This window comes from Drosophila hydei, unplaced genomic scaffold (assembly GCF_003285905.1).
Source record: "Drosophila hydei strain 15085-1641.00,03,60 unplaced genomic scaffold, DhydRS2 tig00000063-arrow-pilon, whole genome shotgun sequence".
NCBI classification, from domain to species: Eukaryota; Metazoa; Arthropoda; class Insecta; order Diptera; family Drosophilidae; genus Drosophila; species Drosophila hydei.
Window position 1 is genome coordinate 9009253 of NW_022045657.1, and position 25896 is coordinate 9035148.

Genomic DNA, 25896 nt, shown 5'->3' on the forward strand with positions numbered 1-25896 from the left:
AACACAGCATAAAAGGCTTTTGTCTTAATCAAATGTGTATTCATATATATATATATATATATATATTTGTCTGTCTGTCTGCCTGTATATATTGTGCCATAATATTTCAGAAAGCCCAGCTGACGCGCTCAACGAATGAGTCACCCAAATTGGTTCCGCGCGGGCGGCCACATTACATGGCCGCCTAGCTGATCGGAGGAGAAGGCGGAGGAGTCAGAGTTGTGGTCGCAGTCGTAGTCACAGTCGAGTATCTATGATTGGCTGCGGGTTGTCTGTTGTCTGTGGCTGTCTCTGTGCCACTCTTTGTTGTGGTTATTTAAAAATGCAAGCGAAAACTTTTGTGTCATTGTCCTTTGCCACGCCAAGCAAGTTTTATAAATAAATACTCTTTGTTATTGGCAAATGAGGCCTATCTTTTCGTCATTTGGCTTGGTTAAAGAAACAAATGTGCCTTGGGCCTTTCCTTTTTATAATTAATAATAATTAATAAAATAAACAAGTTAAGGCATATTGTGTATTCCCTTGCCCATGAGCCTTGTATATTTTTTGAATTTGTTGTTTATTATTAAAGCTAATCAAGTTAGCCGCGGGCTTGTTAGGGTATTTCAAATTCGTTGCCATTTTTTTGTTGCCTATGGCCAGCCGCAAAAGCGTTTCGGCCAAGCTGTTGTAAGCCAAGATATGACTTGGACACATTTTGTATACGTAGTCGGCCAGCAGAATTTTAAATGATCAGATCACACAGCTTTTTGAGATCTCACAACTGTTTAAGGAAACCAGCTGAAATTTCAAAAAAACTTAAAAAATAAAATTAGAAAAATTATAAAAAAAAAAGTTGTATAAAAAACGTTGCTTTGCTTTTATCGTCTCTCAAAATTGAATGTATCGTACACATAAAAAAACCGAGTACGTACTTTACAATTCAAACACAACAAATACAACAAATCATTAGCCGAACGAGCGTCTGTTAATCGCGAAATTCGCGGCTGTGTTTTGTATATAAAACTCTTTGTTTACGTTCATTCGATTAGATATTTCTGTTAATCATTGTTTATGGTTTGGTGAGGACTTGTAAAAATGGCGCCCAAGTTGATCGAAAAGTTTAAAACCTATCTCAGGTTGTTGCATGCACACACACACGCACGTACACATCCGCACACACACACGCACACTCATATATATACGTACACACACACCCATGCCAACACACACACACATACGCACGTATATTTATTCGACATTAATATATATATATCTAATCAATAAATTTTCTCTCTTTACCTCCTTTTATCTTTGCAGCGGCGGTCCACAGACAACCACTGCCGGTCCATCCGCTGGTAATGTGGCAAATGCTACCATTGCCGGTGTTAAGAGCACAAGCAATAACATGTATTCCACCCGCCAATCTGTAAGCACCACAACCGGTGTGCTCATGGTCGGACCAAATTTTCGTGTCGGTAAAAAAATTGGCTGTGGTAACTTTGGCGAATTGCGTTTAGGTAAGTTTCATCTTTAATTCAATATATCAACGAACCGATTTATATATGGTGAATGGGCCAAGATTATAGCCAAAGTATGGGCTGCAAATACTGTTAACGAAACGGACTGCTTGAAAAGTATCTTTAGCTAAAGTATCCGTCTTACATACTACAGTTAAACTGTAAACACGAAATTTGCATTAAATTCGTTCTAGAGTAGGGACGCCCAGTCATTAACTATTTATTGGAAATTAAACAAATCGAATTAGTTCATTCGTTGTTTATTAATATGCTCTAGCGAAATCGTTTCATAGTCCTTGATGAATTCATGAACTCTTGAACAAAAGGAAACGATTAAAAGGTCGGTTGAAAGAGCAAGCAATATTATGTATGACTGATCGAATAAAATCAGTATTTCTTTTGGTTGAATAATTGGAACATTTAACCAAGCTGGTATATTAATAATTGTCTATTTAGACTACGCTAGAATTCCTTTTATATACATTATTACTGGTTAAAATCTTGGAAAATAAAGTTCGTTAAAGCACAAATTGAGGCACAAAGAAAAAGTGCACTTTGAGAATCGCATTGAAGCGACTACTTCAATTGACATTGTGTTTATCCCAAGAAAAAGAACTTGCAACGCGACTTTTGTCAGTGGGCCAACATAACTGTATCTTTATGAGCTTATCAAAACCGAATCAAATCTTACATCATTAGGCGCGTCACACTCAGGTAGCTGATTGCGAGCAACGTGCGTCTTATAACTGTAAAACAGTTTTTTTGAGTTTACAACGCGAGGGTTATTTTCTCGCGCGCTGCTTTAACGCCCACAAGTTATAATTTTTGCTTTTGCTGTCGCTTGCTGAAGCTTTTGGCATGCGACACGACGTTGGCTTCGACTACCTTTGAATAGCCATCTTTGTTGTGACTTCCTTTGCATGTGCATTCCTTTTCACGGCTGCCAGCGGCAGCGCATGAGGTGGGGAGCAGCAGCGGCTGAGAAACCACAATAAGAACTTTTTATAATTTTTTTTTTTATTTTTGCAAAATACTAAATAAAATGCCATTCCATTTTGCCATCTGTTTTGTTGTCGCAGTCGCAGTCGCAGCCGTCGACGTTGTTGTTGCTGTTGTCGTCGTTGGCATCGCCACTTTTGCTTTGTTTGCTAAATGCGCTTTTATAAAATTGTGTTTTTCTTGTTGCTACTTCGTTTGGCTGTTGGCTGTCGGCTGTTGGCTGTTTTTTCTTTTCATTTCTTTTGTGGGCTTGCCACTTCCTTTTGTGCATTTGCATACATCTGTTGCGACGCGACTGTTGCTGCTTGTTATTGCCAACAGGTAGCCAAGCAAACAACGTCCAGTGCTGCTTAAACTGTTAAGCAGCCAGACCCGCGTCGCCTTGAATGACAACTAATTGCATCCGCCCCAACATTCTATCTTGCTTTGCTCATTTATTCCTACCGGCTCCTTTTTGCACACTTTCTTTGTCTCTATTCCTCGGCTAGGTGATCATTCAATGTCTTGAGCTCTGCTTTTTGCTCTTAGCACCTGCACACACGCAGTTGCATATGTGTTCGTGCATGAATCACTCTGCACTGCAACTGGTAAATAAGTGTCTGTGCAGTTGTTTGAAAAAAATCTACCTTTAATTAGCAAATGCATATAAATGGCAAATGATTTAGTTTTTCTTAAAGACACAAAGGCCAAACAAAACAGCAGTTTACATTAAACGGTTTAAATTGCATTAAGCCGCACAAATATCTCTGTAATTTGTGTTAAATTTCTAAAAGTACTGATAGTATTCGAATGATTCACATTTATACACAGTGGTAAAAAATTTGCAGTCGTTTAAAGCATCTTCGGGGCGAAACTGCTCAACTTTACACCAAAAATGGTTTTTTCGATTTATGTTTTTCAGTGGACTTATTTTATTTTTAAGTCAGGTCAAAGATGAGCTCATTAAAAAGTGTTTTTGTACCATAATTTAATTTCCTTTAATCTTATTCAGTTGATTTCGCAGAACTGAGGAAACGATTTATGGCATTCGCTGATTTGGTTGCACTGCGCTGACACTTAACAGTGCTCTGTTATCTTGCTGTTAATTAACATTGTGGCTTGGTCGGAAATTGTGTTGAGTCTTATTATTATAATTATGCCTGAGACTATTTTTGTATTTGTATTAATTATGGGAGAATGTTTAGATCGTATTGCTGCCCAAGTTTTGTTTATATAGTTCATTTTGTTCGGTTTGTTCATTTTGTTTTATCCAAACTACATTAAAAAATGCTAAAACAAAGGCACTTCTAGATTCATCAATTTATGTGCGTGTTAGATTGTCTGCACAAACATACTTGCACCATATATAATATATATATATATATATATATATATATATAATTTTGTATGTGATTCGTGTATTGAGTTAGGTCAGGATAGCTTTAGTTACGCTTGAGCAACGGCACGCTTCTAGTGTGAGTTAAACCATATAAAGGCTAACAGCGCCTGCTTTTGTTGTTTTTATATAATTGCTCAAGAAATTAGGCAATATAGGCGTGTATGTATATTTTATAAATATTTCAATTATTTTGTGTGTTACTCGCATTCATATTTATTTTATTTTTATATTTATTCGATATATGTTTCAACTAATTTTCAATAGAAAACAGAATGCATTCTGAATTCTGAATTTAAGGAAAAATTAATTTGTTTTTCCGCTCAAACGGAGACGACGACATTTAAAGATAAAGATCTTATTGTTTATATTACTGTTAGGAAAAAAATTAAATGGGTAAACAAAAAAATTCATGGAAGCCGAGTCTGCCACGCCCCGACCATTGGGTGTTGCTCCATATACAAATTTGCTTTGTTGTAATCAAAGTCATGCGGCTTTTCGCACACGAGTATCCACATGGGTGGTGGGTGTGAGTGAGAGTGAGTGAATGTCTGTGAGTGAGTGAGTGAGTGTGGTCGCTCCGCTCGCTTGATGACTACAAATGTTGACAATGTTGCGTACGATAAGCTCTTCCCCCTTTTACCCCGCAGTCGTTCATGACATAATTTCGCACCTAGCGGCTTTTTATACATGTTTATTAATATTTCATTTTGATTTATGCAATTAAGCGAATACAAAAGATAAATACGTATGTGAGTTAATGAATCAAATCATTTAATTTTGGAAAAAGTGCACGCAAACCGCAAAACAAAGCAATTAGTTGCGATTGTTTATAAATATGATATATGTGTAAATTAAAATTAACTTTTTCCTAAACAACCAAAAACCAGAAGCAATATTAAATTGAATTATTGTTTAACGTATGATATTATTTGATCGATTGAAAGACATATATTTGATCAAGTGGTACATTTCTTGGAGTTACGGCATGAAATGAAATTCACATAGGGTCGATGGGTATATTATGGGTCGGGAATCAGCGCGGTCGTTTGTCAATCGTATTTCAAATGGTATTCTCTTCATGGTCAGGTCGACGCATGTGTTGCTTTGGAGGTGTTGCTGCTGGTGTTGGGCGTGGCGCTGATAATGTTACAGGTAGGAGGCGCGTCATCTGCATGCCAGTTCCAGTTAGTTGAGATCAGTTGCAGTTGAGCTCTTGAGCATGATGTTATGTATGTTTGTGTGTGTGTGTGTGTGTGTGTGTGTCTCAGTTTGCTAGGCATGTGACGGGTTGTTGATACGGTTTTAAAGAACATACTATAATTCTTTTGGGAATCATTTGCTAACAATCGCATTTCTTTCTTTTGCAGGAAAAAATCTTTACAACAATGAACATGTAGCAATAAAAATGGAGCCTATGAAGTCGAAGGCTCCGCAACTACACTTAGAGTATAGGTTTTATAAGCTATTAGGATCACATGGTATGTTAAAATGTTTTTATTATAATTATCAGTACACGCTATGCCAACCTCAACACCACCCCGTAAAAACGACTAACAAAATAAACCCCTCACCACCCAAAAAAAAAAGAAGGAAAATATTCCAAAAAACATAAATTTTACCTTGCCCAATTGTCGAGTTATCGACTAACTGCTAACCCACTCCCACTTACTCCAACTACCAATCCAATTAAACCATGTTTTGCACCGTTACCACCTTCGTTAGTCAAGTAAACTCGTAATTTCTATTCCATATATAACACTTTGAGCTCGAAGTGCTATAAGAATACACATAAGAATACATGAATAGATTTTCTCAAGCATATTTCGGAGGTCGGTGCGTGAATTAAATTACGAACAAAAAAAAAGAGAAGAAATAATAATAAAAATACTATAAACAATGACTTCTATTGCATATTTTGGACACAGCTCAGCTGTACAGCCATTATATTCTTCTGATTTTATGCCCACCAACTTACTATATGCTGATTTCTCAACTCAACCTTATTAAACAAATTTTACGTTATTTTTTCGCCCGTTCTTTTTTCGTTGTTCTTATATATAAATACATAAATATATATGCATAAATATATATATACATATATATGTAAATTGCTATGTTCCTTCATTCAACCATCAAAAACACCATCCACCAATGAACTTTCGCTGTGAAATATGAAATTGAAAATGATCACGATCACGATCACGGTCACGGATACGATATTGAATAAATCCCGTGTCAAAAAAAATATGTATATATATATATATATATATATATATATATATATATATATAAATCATCATGCGACAACCAACCAATAACCAACAACCAACAACCAACAACCAAACAACCGATCAACCAACACCAAAACAATCGGCTTCAATCGGCTTTCTTTTGCATAAAACATTGTGATGGCATGGCACATACCCTGTAAAAACAATACCAATCCGATGTTCCTACAGCCGAAAACGCCCCAGAAGGCATACCACGCATTTATCACTTGGGCACTTGCGGTGGCCGTTATAATGCCATGGTTTTAGAGTTATTGGGATTATCGTTAGAAGATCTCTTCAATATTTGCTCCCGTAAATTTTCACTTAAGACTGTATTGATGATAGCGAAACAACTTGTAAGTTTATTAAAAATGGAATGCGAACAAATTAATGTTTGAGCGAATTAGCGCGGATTTCACATGGTCCGAAGTATTGTTCGATGTGGTCCAGTCCCCCTGACGGACTGAGTGCTACGCTGCGAGTGTGAAGTCCGCCGCCTATTTCGCTCAAGCGCTACTCTACACTGTAATTTATTTCGATTTAAAAACAACATTTTTAAGCAAAGTGTCTCAACGGCTAAACGTTTCATGTTAGCAACTCTTTTTTATTATTATTTTGAATAATCCTATTGCAAAAGAACACAATGAACGTTAGTGTCAACATTTTATTTTTTGTAGTCGAACTAAACGAACTGAAATTACCTCTGTCGTCGTAGTTAAAAATAAAAAAGCAAAATTTTTTTGGTTTTTTTTGTTTTTTGTCTTACTCCTTGGGTTGTAGCTCATTTAAAATCCAATTGAAATCAAATTAAATCACCAATTAAATTATAAAGCATGTAAACTAAGAGTCGTTAATAGGCAAAACTACTTACAACGTTCCTATGTAAATAATCAAGAACAACTCTCTTTCTTTGTATATCGAAAACAAGTATTGCAAAAGCAGTTGATTAACCACAGTTCCTCGTTAGTTGCCTAAGTTAACGATTTTTCCCATTTGTTTTTCTCTCTTGATTTCAATTAATGACAAACTTGTTGTATGTGCCTCTATGATTATACTTATTTTAACCAATTTACTAACACAGCTCCAAGAAATAAACATATTTTGCTAAATAAAGTGGTAAACCAACAACAACAGATACAACAACACTCTATATGGGCCAGGCCCAGAGCCTACACTTAACTGTTATACACTCAACTCTACACCTAAGTTAAACTTAAGATTTGGCTTGTAAATGCAGTTACTGTAGCTATAAGTCGAATGCAGGCACTGTGTTAACTGAATAACTATATAACTGAATCACTGTATCACTGTATAACTGTATAACAGTATAACTGTATAACTGTATGACTGTTGTCAACGTAGTATTACGATATCTGGAGTTGCTGCCCAGAGTTATAAATCAGTTATTAATGATGAGCGAGGGTCGTTTCATAGGCTTCCTCGTTATATGCTTCGAGAATCTCTATTTTTGTTGTTCTTGTTGTTTTTAGCACAGTTTTCGATTAAAAATAAATAAAAACGAAAAATCCAATTCCCAAAGTGATGAAGCAGTTATTTAAAAAGGTGGTAATAAAACGTAAGACGCGCTAAACTAACCTCAAAGAGTCATAAATCTCACTGTCGTTCGCTCGCTCGTTATCCTTTTCACTTTCTCTATCTCTCTTTGACTTCTCATGTTCTTCCCGGTGATCCCCTATTACAAAAAAGCTGGAATAATACAAACGAAATATATATATATATATTAAATAATTTTTTTCACTATTTGTCCTCACTCTCTATATCCTACTTTCCTTTCTCTTTCTCTCTCTTAACTCTTATATCTGTCGATTTTTTTTTGCATAAAACAACAACAACAACAAACGATCAAACAACGTTACTTCTGTGCGCTGCCCAACACTGAAAACAAAACCTAAACAAAACCAAAACAAAATCAAAAACCAAACAAAAAAATGTAAATTTTTAAAAATCGCTTTTTATTCTACACAATCCAACGACCCATACTTTGAAAATTTCCGAAATTTTTGTTGGCCTGTAGCAGAGGGTGTACCAGAAGTATATTACTTCGGCCCATGCGGCAAGTACAATGCTCTTGTTATGGAATTGCTTGGTCCATCACTCGAAGATTTGTTCGATATTTGCGGCAGACGTTTCACTTTGAAGAGCGTACTACTGATAGCTATACAATTAGTAAGTACAACCAAAATCACAAAAAAAAAAAATCAAAAAATTAAAAACAGCTAAAAAAACAAACAAACGACAGCAAAAAGTAATTTTTTATTCGAGCACGCGCATTTCTCAAAACATTTCACATATTCGTTCACGTACACAACACTGGTAGCAGCTAAGCCAACAATTAACCAACACTGGCCACGCAAGCGCAAAATTTCACACATATATATATTACCCGAAAACCTGATCCGATTTTTGTTTGAGATTGCGTGTCTGTGTGTGTGAGAGAGAGAGAGTATTTGTAGGGCCTGCTTGGGTGAATTTCTATTAAGTTAATCAATATTAATTTATCTGCGCGACGTATTTATTTTGTTTAATTTGTCTTCTTACTTTCAATTATTTTCCTTATGATTTTGCTAACTAACAACAACAACAGCAACAAGAAAATAATGCTTCTTATTAATTTGAGTCTTGTCTGCCACCTGATCTTATCGTTTTACCTCATTTGTAGACAATAACTGGTTAAGGTTGTATTCAAATAGTGTTTAAGTTCTTAACGTTTTAGTTTAGAATTAATCACAATGCATTCTAATGCCATACACATTTAATGCCGCTTCTTATCTAGCATCTTTTTCAATATCTACAATTTAGTTGTTAACTGCCAACGTTCATTGTAATAAAAAACAATCAGTTCATAATATTAAAAAATAATAATAAATAATTGCATGCACATTTATTATGTAGTTAAACTAGAAATATTTTTTGAGTTTACATTCGAAGCGTGTTCACATTAATTTTTCTAATTTCAAGAAAAGAAATCGTATCGAGTTAAGTTACCAAAAACCGTTGCCATCAAAACCAACAACAACAAAACTTCAGCTAGTTGAGACACTACAAATCAGATTGACATTCTATAATTCAATATTCATATTTCGACATTTCCTCGGTCTGTCAATGAGCACACAGAACGAACAACTGAAAATTGTATGAATTCTTAATGAAGTTGCCTTTTGCTGTTTGCTCCTTGGCAGACAGACTGGAAGTGTTTTCTTCTTCCATAACTAAGCAAAAACTAATCGAATTTTATTTTCCCTTACCAATTGTGAACTTGTTGCTGGCCACAGCTCCACCGGATCGAATATGTTCATAGTCGGCACTTAATTTATAGGGATGTAAAACCTGAGAATTTTCTCATTGGCAGAACATCAACAAAACGTGAAAAAATTATACACATAATTGGTAAGTGATTATATGAACGAGGAGTGAACCGCTAATCTATTGCCTTTTTTGTGTCTGCAGATTTCGGTTTGGCCAAAGAATATATTGATTTAGATACAAATAGACATATACCATATCGGGATCATAAGTCCCTGACGGGCACCGCTCGCTATATGTCGATCAACACGCATATGGGACGCGAGCAGTCGAGACGTGACGATCTGGAGGCTCTGGGTCATATGTTTATGTACTTCTTAAGAGGATCACTGCCCTGGCAAGGCCTTAAGGCTGATACACTCAAAGAGAGATATCAAAAAATCGGTGATACAAAACGTGCAACACCTATTGAGGTGAGGCTCAATACATATATATGGCATTTAAGCTTCTGAATTCTGATTGTGAGCTAAGCGAAACTTTGATACTGCGCACCAAAAAACTTTAAAAAATAAGAAATGGGAAATAGGAAAAGCTTTCTAAAATGCCAAAAAAGTAATGCTAACAGGACTCTAGTAGAATTCATACATCTGACTGTTCACTAAACATGTTTATATCTGTTCTTAAAACTAAGATGTTAGATAGTTAGAAGATATCGGAGAGATTGAGAGATTGTCTAGCAGCTCGCCTTTTTCAGAATTCAAAAGCAACAAAAATACATTTAAAAAAACAATTTTTTGTTTCCATTAATTACAATTCTTAATTTATTGCAGGTACTTTGTGACGGCCACCCCGAAGAGTTTGCAACATATTTGCGTTACGTGCGGCGGTTAGATTTTTTCGAAACACCCGATTATGATTTTCTGCGAAGACTGTTTCAAGACTTATTCGAACGTAAGGGCTATACCGACGAGGGCGAATTTGACTGGACAGGGAAAACCATGGTAGGTAGCAAGTTGAAGCTTCTTAGCGATTTGCCATGACGATCACGGTCCATATCGAAAATATGTGCATCATTTGAAATTGATATTCGCATTACCATTTAACAACCATCTGAGCCGAATTCTATACTCGTATTTAATTTATAGGAGACCTAAGCAAAGCAAGACAATCCAGTATCTAACACTTGAGTAATGCGCCTCCTCATGTAACTCTAAAATGATCATTTTAAAATGGGCAATGCATGTTGAAGGCCCTCCCGGTAGAAAGTATAGAGTTGAAAAATCAGTAATATTTTGGATAGCATGCAAAACAGCCAAAGATGCCCAAAACGATGCGAGCTTAACAGCAGATGATTATGATTGAATATGATGATGGGCCCAGATTGTTCAATTCGATTCAATTCTATTTCGGTTCTTGTTGCAGCGCGATGTTATTTCATTCATTCCGTTTATGAATATATATTTTTATAAAGCGCCAATTACAAAATTAAATTAAAGAGAGACCAAACTAAACTGAAAGCAGTGATGAAAAAATCCCCAAAAAAAAAAAGCAAAATCAACCAAATATTTATATTGTTTTCATTTATTGCTTGCGTGCGCTTTCCTTATATTATTTTGAACTTGATTCGATAATGAGCATTTCTTTCTGTGTATGCTTGAACTGCCCGTGTGTATGTGCCGTCATTATAAGACCAAGGACCAGCTGGATCAAATGAAGGTTATTAAAAATGCGCCGCCATCGTATTTGGCCAAGAATAAATCGGATAAGGTATACTCGAATCAGTTCTCTATGTGCTCGTCCGTACTGCCAGTGAATCGGTGCTATGCGTATTGCCCATTGCCGTTAGATTGCTTGTTCAGTGTTGGTAATCGCCAGTCGCAAGCTCGCCTTTCTTTATTGTTAAGCACTAGCATTAAGACCCAATCGAATTGAACTAACTGTAATTGAAGCCATTCTAACAGCACTCTCTTCTTTCTCTCTCTCTCTTTCTTCGAAATTCTGTCCTTATGATTGTCAACAACATCCGCAAAACCTATAAAACAACAAATACAAACACAATTAAACAAATAAATCAACAAAAAATATATTTATTCATATGTCTGCGTGTATCTGTGTCTAAAATTTGAATTAAATATATATAAATAATACAAATCGAACAACTAAATCGACCGCATCCATATATAATATATCATTGACCAATCAACCACGCCCACAGTCAACGCCCGTCGGATCTCTCCAAACTGGCCATGAAGTCATCATTTCACCAAATAAAGATCGTCATAATGTTACGGCTAAGGTAAAGTATTCTAATCTATCACTGACAATTTTCGTGAGAAACTTCTTCTCTGTTATATAACTTCTTATTTTTTTTTTTTGTGTTTTGGTTACAATTCTTCCGGTTATAAGGCAAACAGTTTTCTAATTACTAAGTTTAAAGCTCAATTTTTTATTTTTAATACTTCCATAGTTTTAAATTAGTTTTATTTTTCTTCGTAATTACAATAAACTCTTCTTACCTAATTGCTCTTACTTGGTTTCTGCTTTTCGTTTCTCGTTTACCTATAAAAAAATTCCAATATTTTTCCTGATTATTAAACCCGACTTGCTTTAGGACGTCTCGTATTTTGATTTTGATGAAATTGAAAATGAAAATGAAGAATATATAATACTTCAGGTTAGAGTTAAAAGACTTAAAGTATGTAGAAATACGTTTTGTACCTGGTTAGCTTTTAATAATAACTGTCGTTTCAGTGAGCTAGAAGGATAGATCAATGTAATTGCTATACTTGAATTATGTATATTTAGCTGATGCTTTTTATTTCATTAACTCTTAACTAACTGTTGGTCGGCTCGAAACTTGCTGCTTTTCGATTCCATTTGCTCGATCCTTGGCGTTAATTGTAAGCCTAGCAAGACATTTACTTTCCACTGCGTTGTAAAAAGGTCCAGGCAAAGGAGCAGAAAAGACTCGTAGTGCTAGAGAGCGTAGAAAGCTCTACATCTGGCGATTGTTTAACGAAACTAACATCAAAGATTTTGCTGCTTTTTTTTTGGGCTTTGAATAAATTTGGTGAACGGTTCTTATTTAGCATTTGCTGCTGCTGCACACCCTTCTACACACGCACACACAAACACACAACTGCAGGCGTTGGGAGTTTTAATTTGGCTTTAACTGTTTTAATTGTTATAAACTTGGTTTTTATTTTACACAACAATAACTTTAGTTCATTTGGGCGCACACTCGACTTGAATTGCTTTAGTTCTTACTTTTGTTGATAGCCACAAAACAATAGCGTCTAGTCTCTCTGTCTTTTGAAAACGACAAAAACTAAATTTAATAATTGATAAATTTATGCATTGCTCGCTCGCTCGCTCTACCAAAACCATATTACCATCCGACACACTGTAAAACGAAACTCCAACCGATCCGATCCGATCCGCTCCGTTCCGCACTTCTCCTCTGCTCCGGTCGAAACCAACCACAGACAAATGCCAAAGGAGGTGTTGCTGCGTGGCCGGACGTGCCCAAGCCGGGTGCGACCCTTGGCAATCTGACACCCGCCGATCGGCATGGTTCAGTGCAGGTAAGTCCAGAGTCGTAGATGAAGCCGCGGCTCAAGCCAGGCGACAAATGTCTACCGCATTTCGTTTTTCTGTATCGTTCAGTTATCAGTTCGGTTTTGTTTTCTGTAAATATTTAAAAACTCATGAATCCAACTAGAGAACTAACTGATTTGAGCGCTACCCACTCTCAACCCCCCATTTCATGCCAGTATAATCGGGTGTCTATTCTAGGTTCTACATGTTAAGCACATAAATGTTCTCTGCTCTTTCGTATCCCGCTCGTTGAACTCTCTATGTGTAACATTAAGAGCATACGCATCCATTAAACATATACATATATATCCTTAGCTTATTAATATACTTACATTATTATGTGATAGTGATAATGATAATGATAATATGATGATGATGATGATTACAACAACAAACAATATCTATTAATTGAATTACTCGCAGACTGTTATATTTTTGGCCTTTTCAATTCTAATGTTTTCACTTGATTTACTCTACATTAGCTCAACAAGGTACTGAATTCAATATATCCCAAGTGTTTCTATTCTACCTAAGTACAATCGTTCGGTTTGTTTGTTCTCTCGTTCCGTTCCGTTCCACTAATTCTTTTTTTCTCGGACATACTTTTTGAAATTTGAAATATCCTGCGCCGATTACAGAATGGAATGTGCCTAGCTTTGGTATCTAGCTCAAAAAATATATATCGAAATCGATTGCATGTCAAAAATATGATGAATATGAATGTAGAGAACAATGCAATAGCTCTTGAGACGACCTCTCTTAACAATAATTTTTTCGCACTGCATGGCGTTAACCAACACTGATCGCATTCCGCATGTCTCACACTGGAAACTACGCACTGCATGTACCTTTCACACACATATAGATACGTATATATAGGTATATACCCATAGTCTGCACAGTTTTTGAGAATTCGGCAATTATTAGATTATCATAATCTTTTACACAGTAAAAAATGTTGGTTGAGTTCTCGATTTTAAATCCATTTTTAGCAGTACAATAAAATAAAGTGTGGATTATAAAGAACTTGGGAGAGAAGGAAACAAGGGAATTATTAAAATTTTAAATTTCTTTATTGATCACTTTTTATGGAATTCCGCATAAAAGTTAACCAAGATTTTTTACTGTGCACATAATCAATTTCATTGGCATGTCCATTTGCAAGCAGAGGCAACTGTTTAACGACAAAGACAAAGAAGAAGAAAACATATCAAAAACCAAACTTATTACAGAGATTGCCCGAAGATTCAAGCTCGGACGATGATAGCCCATTTGATGCTTATTATGAGACAAGCGATGGTGACGATGGGCCCAAGAAATAATACCACTTCTACCTCCATTATCTGCTATCTGCTATCTACTGTCTGTCTTCTACCTACTACCTACTACCTACTGCATCCAATAAAATTGCCTACCCCAAAACAAATATAAGCTATAAGGTTTTATTTACGTTTGTATCTAGTGCCAACAGTGACTGCTGCGAGGTATTTTTATGCAATTCCTGTGGCCTGTTCTCCAGTTTAAAACGTCTTCTATATGTGCGTCCGTCATGTGTGTATGTGCGAGTGTGTGTTTGTGTGTGTGTGTGCTTGTCTCTTGTGTAAATATGTTCAGTTAGGATCAGTCTTTTAACACATTCGTAGCTGCAAACGAGCTGAATATGGAAAGGCAATCTCTGTAGAACTGAGGTGTGTTTCTATGAATCACATTAGAAACTAATGACAAATCTCATATAAAATAATAAATATTGAAATATGCAGAAACTTTCAAAATTCTTATCTTCATATTGTAATATTTTTTTCTACATTCATTTGTCATTTTCGTAACTTTATAAAGTAAATAATGATGAGGGAAAATGCCTTTCAATGGCAGCACGTTTGCAGCTCATTAGACATAACGCCCATGCCAGAGAACGGAAGAAAAACTATCCAAATTTGATCACATTCACTTGGTAGTTGCACAATAATAGCAGGAACTCATCAACTTCCTGATGGGACATTGTTTTTGTTCATTGTGTTTTTGTTTCGTTTGTAGACAGTAAAATATTATGGTTTTCATTTGTTTTTGACTAGCGTTATAAGCAATCAAAGGGTTTACGATACGTCCAATATGTATTATCACCAAGTACTTAATATCAATGCAGACAATATGTATCCTCTATGTTTAGTGTTAGAGTGTGGACGTGATTCAGTCGAGACTAATGCAAATAATTTTGTGCAATGCTCTGCATTTTGTTTGTGTCGTTTTTACAGGTTGTGAGTTCGACAAACGGCGAACTGAATGCGGACGATCCCACGGCCGGACACTCCAATACGCCCATCACCCAACAGCCGGAAGTAGAGCTTGTCGACGAAACAAAGTATGTGACGAGTCCGATGCGATTGCTCTTGGTGAATCGAACGATAAATCGATATATCGATAGATCGATTTGCCAACGAGCGAATCAATTTAACGTTTTGGTGTTTTTGCTTTGTCGTTTTAATGCGCATCTCTCTTTTCGGTTCTTTTTTGTAACTGTTTCTAGTGGTTCCTTATATTCCAGATGTTGTTGTTTCTTTAAACGAAAGAAGAAGAAATCAACGCGCCAAAAATGACTAGAAGGTGTACAATGTAGTCCAGAACGCGAGGCAGTTACCTTGCTGCGCGCCACTTCACATTCAAACTCACGGGATAGCGTATTGAATAATCCGAGTCAGGATTACATCCAACAGGCAACGTCGCAGCACACGTTGCGTTATCCTCCATCCGCGTCGATGTTGACGCCAACACCAACTACAAATACACCGACACTTCCGTTGTAATTTATATAAATACAGAAATCCGTAAATAGAAAAGCGAAAAACAACAAACAAACAAAAAAAAAAAACAAAAAACAAAAAAAAATAAAACAAACAAGATAAAGAAACACCTAAAAACATTAAACACCACAAACACAACAAAAGAAAATAGAAAAAAAACAGTAAAAAATTCAAACGAAAACAACAAAAATAAAAGAAAACACAATTTTATTATTATTTTTATTATTTACCAATTTTGCGTTTATGTTAATTATATAAATTATTATAATTATTAATTATATTATTAATAAAAACAAAGGAGAAACAAAAAGCAAATAATATACATCAAAATTTAATACAAAATAACAAATACAAAACTCTGTCATATTACATTTCATAATTCAAAGCCAGGCAGCTCAGCTCAGTGTCGTGCTAAAAGCTGAGAATAAATCCAATTGATCCTAACTTTTAAGAACTTAACACACACACACACGCCACAGCGTACCACTTAAACATATTTATATAAATCTATACAGATATATATTTAAAAACTAGTGCAGCGTCAAATACAACAACAAAGCATATACATATATATACATAAATATTTATAGACAACAAATTGTACATTAAAATACGCGTATTTCGTTTGAAGAACTATTGAACAAACTGAAAGAAATTATATTTCGTTTGCGCCACCAACACCCACACAACACACACAACCCACACACACCCCCACACTGTGCACCCCCGCAGCCCCTGTTAGCGTAGGCAGCTTTTGTTTAGCTCTGATTTTTGATGCACGTTTTTTATAAATATATATATATTGTATATGCTATTGTACATAATTTTTATAACTAATGCCGAGAAGGTCAAGCATGATATGCGAAGATTCAAGTTTTTGTAGTCGAATTCATTTTGTACAAGATAAGTGCATTTATTTGATTAGTGTGTGTCTTTAGGTCAATTTTATTTACGAAATTTAGAAAAAATAAAAGCGAAACACAAAAACAAAAAAATTAAAAGTAATCGCATGCAGTGCAGCTGGAATTCCACACATAAAGCCTTAACCAAAAATATCTAGTAGAGCACATTGTCCTTCTAGGCGGCACCTTGTTTTCCAATAGCTAACGAAAGGTAAAAGAAATTACAGGAGAAACTGAAAAGTAAATGAAACTAGCAACTACTCAAGATCAATCACACTTTATAGTTAATGTTAAACGAAAGAAGGGAAGATAAACAAAAATATCAAGAGAAAATATGAACAAAGTACTGAGCTATTTATTTTGATATTACGTGATACTAAACTTACATACTTACTACACTAAAAGCTGCCTGCAGCTACGCCTCCCGAACCCATTCAAACATGAACACAGATCTAAACCTCTTCAAACAAATTCATATATGTATATATATATATATATATATATATCGGAATATATATGTGCGAAGCAAACTACTTTCAACCCATCTGTACTGTAATTTGTTTTCCTTCCCCATTCAAAATAAAACAAAAGAAAAAAACAGCAACTCTATGATATATATTTTAAACAAATTTTTATACTTATAAATATACATACTACGAGAAAAGTGGGAAGATAGATGAAAATAGTGTTTGTTGACTTTACGACAAATGAAGCAAAGAATTCAAATTAACTTTAAATGTGTTTTTGCTATTATATTCAAACATGGGTAAAAAAAATCAAATTTCAAAACATTGCATGATACATATATCATATAAAAAGAAAATGCAAAATAAAGAAACAAAACAAAACAAAAATTTAAAACTTACCAAATTTCTTGTATAGTTAAATGAAAATCATTTGTATTATATATGAAATCTAAAGCGTAAAACACAAAACAAAAGAAAATAAAATTATGCTAAACAATAAAAAGAAAGCGATATTTATATGAACAGTCAAGTATAACAAATTATGAATACAAAATAATGTACTTTAATGTTGATAAAGAAACAAAACATAAAACAGAAAAAGAATATACAACACAACAAATTAAGCGCATGCATTGATTAAATATATATATTTACCAAATTGAGGGAAAAGCTGAGCAGAAGAAGAAGAAGGAATTCAGAACAGTTTTCGAGAGATCGAGCGTAGGAGTGCGGGGGAGTTGAACCGGTTGGCGCAAGCAATGCACGCAGAGCCTTTCGCTAAATGCAGGATAAGTAGTTAACGTTGTTAACTCTGGCAAGCAGTTTTAAACAAATTTAACATTTAAATTTATTGCATACGCGAGCGACAAAAACAAAACATTAAACAAATATTTAAGAAGTCATTTACAGCTGAGAATGTTTTAAGCGCCATTTCAGTTGACAAGTGAGAACAAGTATGTAAAAGATAAATATTGTATAAAAATGATTTATTATTAATTATAAGTAACAAAACATACAAGATTTAAGCAAAAGAAAGAAACCCCCTAAGAAACAAACGGAAGAAAAAAAAAAACAGAAAAAAACAAGCTAAAAATGAAAACAAAATAAAAGAAAATTATTAAAAAAAATTTAAATAAATGCGTCGTCTTTTATCAGTGGGCGAGTGGGTAAGTAAACGTAGTGATCAAGTGATCTGCAGCAATTACACAGAGTTATTGGGAAATACTTGAAAATTATTATAACATATCTATATATATATTATAACATATATATAAAAGTCATTTGAGAATAGTTTAATTATTAAACAGATTTCATTATCTTTTTAAATTCAGTTTCTATCAGCATTGTTTGGTAAGCTGATCTATAAATGTTTAATAATTATTCCTAGAAAATGCAATAACAATTGAACTTGAATATATTCTGTTATTGATTAACCTGTTTACCTTCTGCAATTGAAGATCTACTGCTATAGGAATAAAAGTTGTATGTAGATAAAATGAAGTTTGATGACTGAACCTATAGACTTTCATGCTAATATAGACTGAGTTAACTATGATTAAAGGCAAACTTTGTTAATATTAAATATTTTATGAAATAACTTAAATTTTCTTTCAGTTTTAATTTTTGTACTTACTCTTAAGATGGGATTCGTGCAACTTTCGTCTTGTTGTGAAATTTTGAACACTTACTCTTCGTATAAAGAGTTAATAATTTCTCCTAACAAAGTTCTACTTCACCCTTCGCCCGTCTGCAGCGTTCCTACTTGTTTTGCGTATACCTGGCAACTAATCAGAATGGCTAATTGAGCGGCCCCAAGAATTATATTATCTGTTTAGTTTTAGCTTTAGGCAGCGGCTGATATAAATGTTTTATTAAGCAGTTGAAATATATAATTATTAAATTATTTGTATTTATCTCAATCTTGCGCTAACCCGTCGACACGAAGTCATGTAGTTAACAATTTATTGAGCAGGCGACTTAATGCGAATAAGATTGAACAAGATATATATTTATTATACTGTAAAGTGCTTTTATTTAAAATATTGAAATGATTATGACAAATGAAATGAAATGAAGTGTAACAAGATTTTAGTAAAATATTTATTTATTATGTATATTTTATTTATATTAAATCCTTCGATATGCTAAAAAAATCTCTAGGATATCATAAAGCGAGATTGCTTTATTATGAAAGTTTTGCATACAAATTGTTATTTTATGCAAATAAATATAGCTAAACGACATTATAGAACTACTTCGTTGAGGTAAGTAGAGAAGAAAATGTAAATTATTGCAATTGCTTAATAGATTTATTTCTAAGCGAAGTGTTGAAACAAGTATGGAAATGTCGTCACCAGTTCACATTTGTTTATAAACTGCAATTAAGGGTTTAATTGTTAAAAATATCAGTTGAAGTGTAGCTAATCAGCTGCGATCCAGCGCATGACTAACACCTGGTTTTTGTTTTATAAGTTAATATATTTAATTAATAATTATATTATTTGCACGATTTTCCGGTCGCGTGATCGTACAGGTCTAACAGACCAATTTGTAGTGATTGGTAACTGTTTTTGCATTTAACTAAGGTAAATTGCTAAAATTTAGCCAAGACAAGCACCACGAGCTTTTGTATATCTTGCAGCGAAAGCTTTCGTTGTGATTGGCCAAGCGGGCAGCGATTGTTCAAGAAATAACATAGCAAAGCAATTTGATCCTAACAAAAGCTAGCTAAAGGTCAGACATCTCTGTCACACTCACTAGCGATGCGAAAAGTGAAGGGATTCAGTGAACGAATTCGCTAAGCTAATCTTAATTTCGTTGCGCGTGTGTGTGTGCGCATGTGTGCGTGTGTGAGTGCTGTACGTATTATGCTTAGTCCAAAGCAAATTATAGTTGTTCAACAGGTGAACGTTCGAGTATGCAGAAGAGAGGCCAGTTAGAGCTTTAAGAGTATCGCTGTTTGTTGACGCTTACTTAATTTGCTGCTCACGTAGAGTTGACGCGAGCGGCGCGTCGCGACGGTGCGAGAGTATTTAGCTGCTGTCTGTTGCAGGCGGGCAGGCAGAGCAAAGCAAATAACTGCAAGATAGACAGTCGCCACTAACTGGCAGAAACAGCTCCAGCCAGACTCGGTTTCAACCAACGCCAATCAGTCTGTGAGATTGCTCCGAGCGTTCATGACTTGTGTGGCGGAAAACAAATAGAAATCTCCCCAAAGAGCGTTAAGTAAAAAAGTTAAAAAGACAATAAATCTAAAACAAAACTTCGACGGTCGAATCCCGTTTTCGTTTGTGAAAGAAAACCATTTTGAAAAAGAAAAGTGAAAATCGTTGACATTCAAAGCAGAACTCAACTCCGGACTCCCGATGAAGCATTTGCTGCACGAACAAAAATAACATTTTGGCAATTATAGGCCAAAGACAAAGAGCGCTGCAGCGAGAACGAGCGAGAGAGAAGAAGAGAAGCAAAGGAACAATTGCGACTGAGGTCTGCTGAGGCACACGAAAATAAATTCAAAGCAACAATGAATCAAACACAAGTGAATAATTTTCTGAAATGCTTCCTGCAAATTGATGAGCCCGCCCGTCACTTAGCGGCTCATCACAGTGAACATGAGCACGCTCACGATCATGACCACGATCACGATCACGATCACGATCATGATCACGATCACGATCACGATCATGACGACTCCGGCTCACTGCTAACGGCCAAAGTAACTGCCATGGTGGTGCTCTGCTGCGCCAGTGCCCTCTGCGGCTCCATACCGTTCCTGTTGAATCGCTACTATCGCTGGACCGAGAACCAAACAAACGCCCGTTCGGCTACCGTGGTCAAGTGCCTGCTCTACTTTGGTGGCGGCGTTCTGCTGGCCACCACATTTCTCCACCTGCTGCCCGAGGTGCAGGAGGTGGTTGAGCAGCTGCAGACGTGCGAAATCATTGGCGAACTGACATTCCCGCTGGCCGAGCTGCTCATGTGCTGCGGCTTCTTTCTCATGTACTTCGTTGAGGAGGCCATGCACTCGTATGTGCACAGGCATCACCACGACGATGCTGGCGCCGCCTTCGAGCGCGGACACAGCATTCGCCACAGCCATCTGGTGAAGTCGGAGTCTTCCACGGCCCCGAACGGCGACAGCGCGGAGCTCACGACAGCCGGCAACAATGCGACGCTATCTGTGCAGGATCTGATGCAAAACGATCTGGAACAGCAGAAATATGGCGCAGTTCATCATGAGAAGCACAGTCACGCGCACAGCCATGGCCATAGCCACGGGCATGGTCACGGACACAGCCATTTGGCCATCGGCGATGGCTCAATGGCGTCGAATGACATGCTAACCTCCTCGCTGCGAGGACTCTTCATTGTGCTGGCTCTGTCGCTGCATGAGCTCTTCGAGGGCATGGCCATTGGTCTGGAGGGCACCGCCAGCTCGGTGTGGTTCATGTTCGGCGCCGTCTCGGCGCACAAGCTGGTGCTGGCATTTTGCGTGGGCGTCGAGCTGATTGTGGCGCGCACCCGACTTAGTCTGGCTGTGCTCTACGTGCTGACATTTGCGGTTGTCAGTCCGCTGGGCATCGGGCTGGGCATACTGATTAGCCACGGACAGCATGGCGGCGGCCCCAACCTGGTGTCGGCCATACTGCAAGGCTTCGCCTGCGGCACGCTCATCTATGTGGTCTTCTTCGAGATACTATCGAAGAATCGATCCGGCCTGCGAGCTTATCTGGCGCTCTTTGTTGGCTTTCTGATTATGTTCGGATTGCAACAGCTCGGTGAGTAAACAAACGATGTGTGTGTGTGTGTGTGTGTGTGTGTGTGTGTGTGAGCTTAGGCAACAGATTGCGAGAGCTTATATGCTTTTAACCGGAATCAATTCCGTCGAAATAGGAACAGGTTCTTTACAGAGCATGCGTGCCGCAAAGATAGATCGAAAACCTTTTTTTTTATTATAATATTTTTTTTGCGGTTTTAACCTTGTAACAGACCTTCTCGCCGCTCTGCGGTCTGAGATGCCGGTGGTGTTGTGTACAACGCAAACAAGTTAAGGAAAATCCCGCAGTGAAATCATCCCATCGCCACTGGTTATGCCCAATGCGGCAAGCAAAAAGAACCGTCAGTACTTTACATTGACTCTCCAACAATATCAATAAAGATGTATGTAGATATAGATATAGATACAGAAAAATGGCAGCAAAAAGTACATAGGCAAGTTGGATCGGTACTTTTGCTTTTATATACAAATATACATATGCATATATAGATTTGATTTTGCACAGATCCGGTTTACATGTCAACTATCTTGCGGTTATTGCATCTCAGTTGCAACTAGTTCTCTGATTCACGTTTTCCACATCAAATCGTCAAGCTCATAAATGCAATTGCTTTGGTTTTGACTTGCAGGTGCCAGTGGCGGCCATGGTCATAGCCACGGAAATAGCTGTTCCGCCTCTGGAGAGGACCATCACGATCACCATGGTGAAGCCGACTCCAACACAGAGGCTCATCCACACCACACCGAGGCTGAGCAGCTGGCGGCTGCGCACAAGTACAAAGAGCAGTTGCAGGTGCTGCGCCAGGTGACCCAAAAGCTGCTCGAGGCCAATCATCACTAGGAGATGGTTCTACCTGTAGGACGTACCAATAACTAAACACTTTACTAACTGCTAAGCAGCGATTGTAAATAATTATTATAAGTCTTTTGTATTTATCTAGGTAGTCATAAAGATGTAAATCAAATACTTAAATTATGTGAAATATAAAAACAATTAATCATATTCCACTAAATATTTGTATTACTATTGAAGCAATGCTATCAAAAGTCAATTTCGAAAGTGATAATTCATTACACAACCTGATAATATAATTACTGCTTAATGGTATTTAAAGGAAAAGCGCGATTAAGAAAACTAAAACAAATGATATATGAAATATGAAATATGATATATGATGTATGATATATGATATATGATATCATACATGAGACATTTGAGACATTTCCCAGAACTCAATTAACAAGCGACAGATCCCACTGATCTTAAATATATCTCGCTTGAAACCCAAGGGCAAATGGAAAAAAATCAAGAATATATGTATTTCCCTCGTGGAAGCGAGGATGCTCAGTAGTTCACTCTGGCACATCGTGACAATATTATAAAAACCTCCGCTTGGGTATAATTAAATATGTACAGTAAACACTTAACACTTGCCACTTAAATTGATATCGATAATTAACATTATAATTGTTGTTATTCCCCTTAAGTAAGTTGTCAAAGCCAAACTTTTTAATTAGCTAAAAAGATTTAAAATCCTTCAGGAAATGCAGGACTAAAATTGTTGAGGTTTGTTTAAATAGTTTGAAATCATATGATTATAGTAAAACTTAAGTCTACCAAAGCCTAGGCAATGTTCTCAGTTTCTGAACTTTCATATAGTCTGACTTGGTTCTTATTTTGACAGTAGGAATGTCGAAGTGTGGATTAGATAAACAATTGTTAATCCCTTGTTGAAATCCCAAACATTTGACCATTCGACCATACAAATTATAGCTTGTTACCAAGTGAAATGATCTTCAGGGCGATTGCTGCTTTCACATATGAAAATTGTCGAGTACGAAAACTGCGAAAAGTTGTTTGTGTTTATCAATTAGCACGAATTTCACAGAAAATATTTACCTATTAGATGACCGCTGGGCGCTTGTATTTGTTAAATAACTGATTGAATAGATATTGAAGAATTTAATAACTCCCATTCTCTCAAAGGCAAAATAAACTTGTGCAAATATTTACAGCAGTCACGATGCGAACATCTATGTTTTTTATTCTCTCTTTTTTTTGGGAATTTTTGCTAAGATTATCTGAAAGAAGTAACAAATTGTGTCGACTCTGCTGCTTATATAACTTAAGTCAATTTCATTTATATAAACAAATATGACTCTGATAATGATAATGGAATGAGTTACTAAAACAAGAATTCTTAAGTATTGACTTCATGTCCACTTGGCAGATAACATTGATCTTAAGTTCTAATCTTAAGGCTAGCTGCTGTTTAACCAAGAATTACCTAGAAAGATAATGCACTTATCGTCTTGGCTTTATGTTAGTTTATTAATATCTTTTGCTTTTCAGAAACATTGTTTTAAATAAATACATTTATCTGGGGTCTCCAGCTCTAGTGGGGCTCTCGTTAGGTTCATCGTTCTGTGAATCGCATAATTTGCTTTTGTGAAACTTAACACCTGCCCAGTTTAGTTTGTGTACGTGCCTGGCGCTCCATATTGAATCCCTCCAAGAGCAGGCCCCGTTTCAGGTGAGGCAATTCTGAAATTGTGAAATTTCAGCACGATAACTCGATTGAAGTGCGCAAATCGTAAACTGGCCCCGTCGTGCAATAAATGAGCTCGTTGCTATTCCAAGATCGAGCAACACAAGCGACGGGAATCATGGGGGGCTTGGGCGGGCTGAGTGGGGTACAATATGCTGGTACAAAGGCCTCGGTTAGGCCCCGTGTTAGTGCCTAGTTACCTAGGCACCAGGCAGATATATGTCAGTCCCCTAGCAAACAACAATAAATAAATTTCAAGCTGATAACTTTGCTGCTTGCGCAAAATTTTAACACGATATCTCCCCATGTTCGCTCGGAGCGTCGGCAGTCTCGCTCACTCGCTCCCATTCACGCTCTCTTTGTTTTGGCCGCGATAAGGTGGGAAGACCCGCAACCTCCTCTCGCTGGCAACTAAAGCTGCAGCGGAAATTAGCGCGTCAAGTGTCAAGTGTGAATTGGCAACTGGGTAACAATATTTGACAGCAGATGAAAACATCTCGGCAAGTTAATTAGCGCATATGTTCGATCTTATTTACATCTGCTGCCGATGATGCTGCTTGTGACAGTGAATCTCGCTCTGGGCTAGTTCTCTTCGTTTGACAGCTTGATTCTTGACTGTGACTGTGGCTTGGGCCATCTGGAACCATGGAAGCTGGCTGCCATTCTCACACATTCTAATAGCAATCAGCGCCTACAAGTGTTTGTTATCAGTGATTATCACTTATCAGACATAAGTTGTCGTGCATACAAAATACATTCACATACATTTGCCCAAGTAATTGCCAAAAACTTGATGTTTGCATTGATTATTGCCGTTGTATACGACCCCCCAAAAATCATTTACGTAGAGCCTTCAATATCGGTCAACAGTTAATCATTTTAATCTTTACAATTCGGCTGATAGCAATGCCTAAGTTGAGTAATTCCTTGTTGACCTGGTTGAACAACTAACTTTTTCTAAAATACTACGAATTTTGGAGATAAAACTGTTTGCGCTCCTGCGTGGCTTTACTGCCTGAGACAAACCGATTATTAATATTTAGAATACAATTGAAGTGTAAGAGATTTCTAAAGATCCAAAAATCTATAATTATTTGTAGCAATAAACCTCGCTCCAGATATTCCTAATATTATTTATTTCGTTTTGCTGGCTTGAGACTTGAGGGGAATTCACTTTCTTTTGTCTACATCTGTGTTTCACTCTATTCAGCTATTATGTAGAGTTTTCTAAAAGTATTGCAATACATGAGCAAGCCCTGACCGCAAAGCACAAGTTTAATACAAATCCGAAATCATTTTACAAACAAAATGAAAACAGATTGCTGTTTATTCGAATACTATTTAAATGATTTTGGCAGCCTGAACTAAAGATCAGTTACCTGTTGTAAGCGTATTG

General features: G+C 36.5%; 2 protein-coding genes across 11 annotated transcripts; both read left to right on the plus strand.

The window, feature by feature from the left end:
* The first annotated feature begins 1299 nt into the window (after positions 1-1299).
* LOC111603019 (casein kinase I) lies at positions 1300-15866 on the plus strand. Of its 10 annotated transcripts, none has more exons than XM_023320440.2 (10): positions 1300-1499; positions 5244-5354; positions 6336-6502; positions 9440-9554; positions 9615-9883; positions 10241-10411; positions 11626-11706; positions 12896-12994; positions 15260-15366; positions 15532-15866. In XM_023320440.2, the coding sequence occupies exons 1-10, from the start codon at positions 1388-1390 to the stop codon at positions 15599-15601; spliced, it is 1302 nt and encodes a 433-aa protein (XP_023176208.1). In that variant the 5' UTR covers positions 1300-1387; the 3' UTR covers positions 15602-15866. The 10 variants fall into 10 exon arrangements, with proteins under 10 accessions (XP_023176208.1, XP_023176210.1, XP_023176209.1 ...); XM_023320442.2 differs by having other exon boundaries at positions 15550-15866; XM_023320441.2 differs by lacking the exon at positions 6336-6502 and adding an exon at positions 8182-8333.
* Positions 15867-20272: 4406 nt separating this feature from the next.
* Positions 20273-22792, plus strand: LOC111602971 (zinc transporter ZIP1). Its single transcript, XM_023320358.2, has 2 exons — positions 20273-21952; positions 22581-22792. Exons 1-2 carry the CDS (start codon positions 20698-20700, stop codon positions 22790-22792), a joined length of 1467 nt encoding a protein of 488 aa, XP_023176126.2. The 5' UTR covers positions 20273-20697.
* The last annotated feature ends 3104 nt before the right edge of the window (positions 22793-25896 follow it).

What these genes read in the sequence shown, in the direction of transcription:
- LOC111603019 (XM_023320440.2), top strand. Translation starts at nt 1,388, where the DNA reads ATGTATTCCACCCGCCAATCTGTAAGCACCACAACCGGTGTGCTCATG. An exon ending in CTTTGGCGAATTGCGTTTAG is followed by an intron (nt 1,500 to 5,243) that starts GTAAGTTTCATC and finishes TTTCTTTTGCAG; the next exon opens with GAAAAAATCTTTACAACAAT. An exon ending in AACGTGCAACACCTATTGAG is followed by an intron (nt 9,884 to 10,240) that starts GTGAGGCTCAAT and finishes AATTTATTGCAG; the next exon opens with GTACTTTGTGACGGCCACCC.
- LOC111602971 (XM_023320358.2), top strand. Translation starts at nt 20,698, where the DNA reads ATGAATCAAACACAAGTGAATAATTTTCTGAAATGCTTCCTGCAAATT. An exon ending in GTTCGGATTGCAACAGCTCG is followed by an intron (nt 21,953 to 22,580) that starts GTGAGTAAACAA and finishes TTTGACTTGCAG; the next exon opens with GTGCCAGTGGCGGCCATGGT.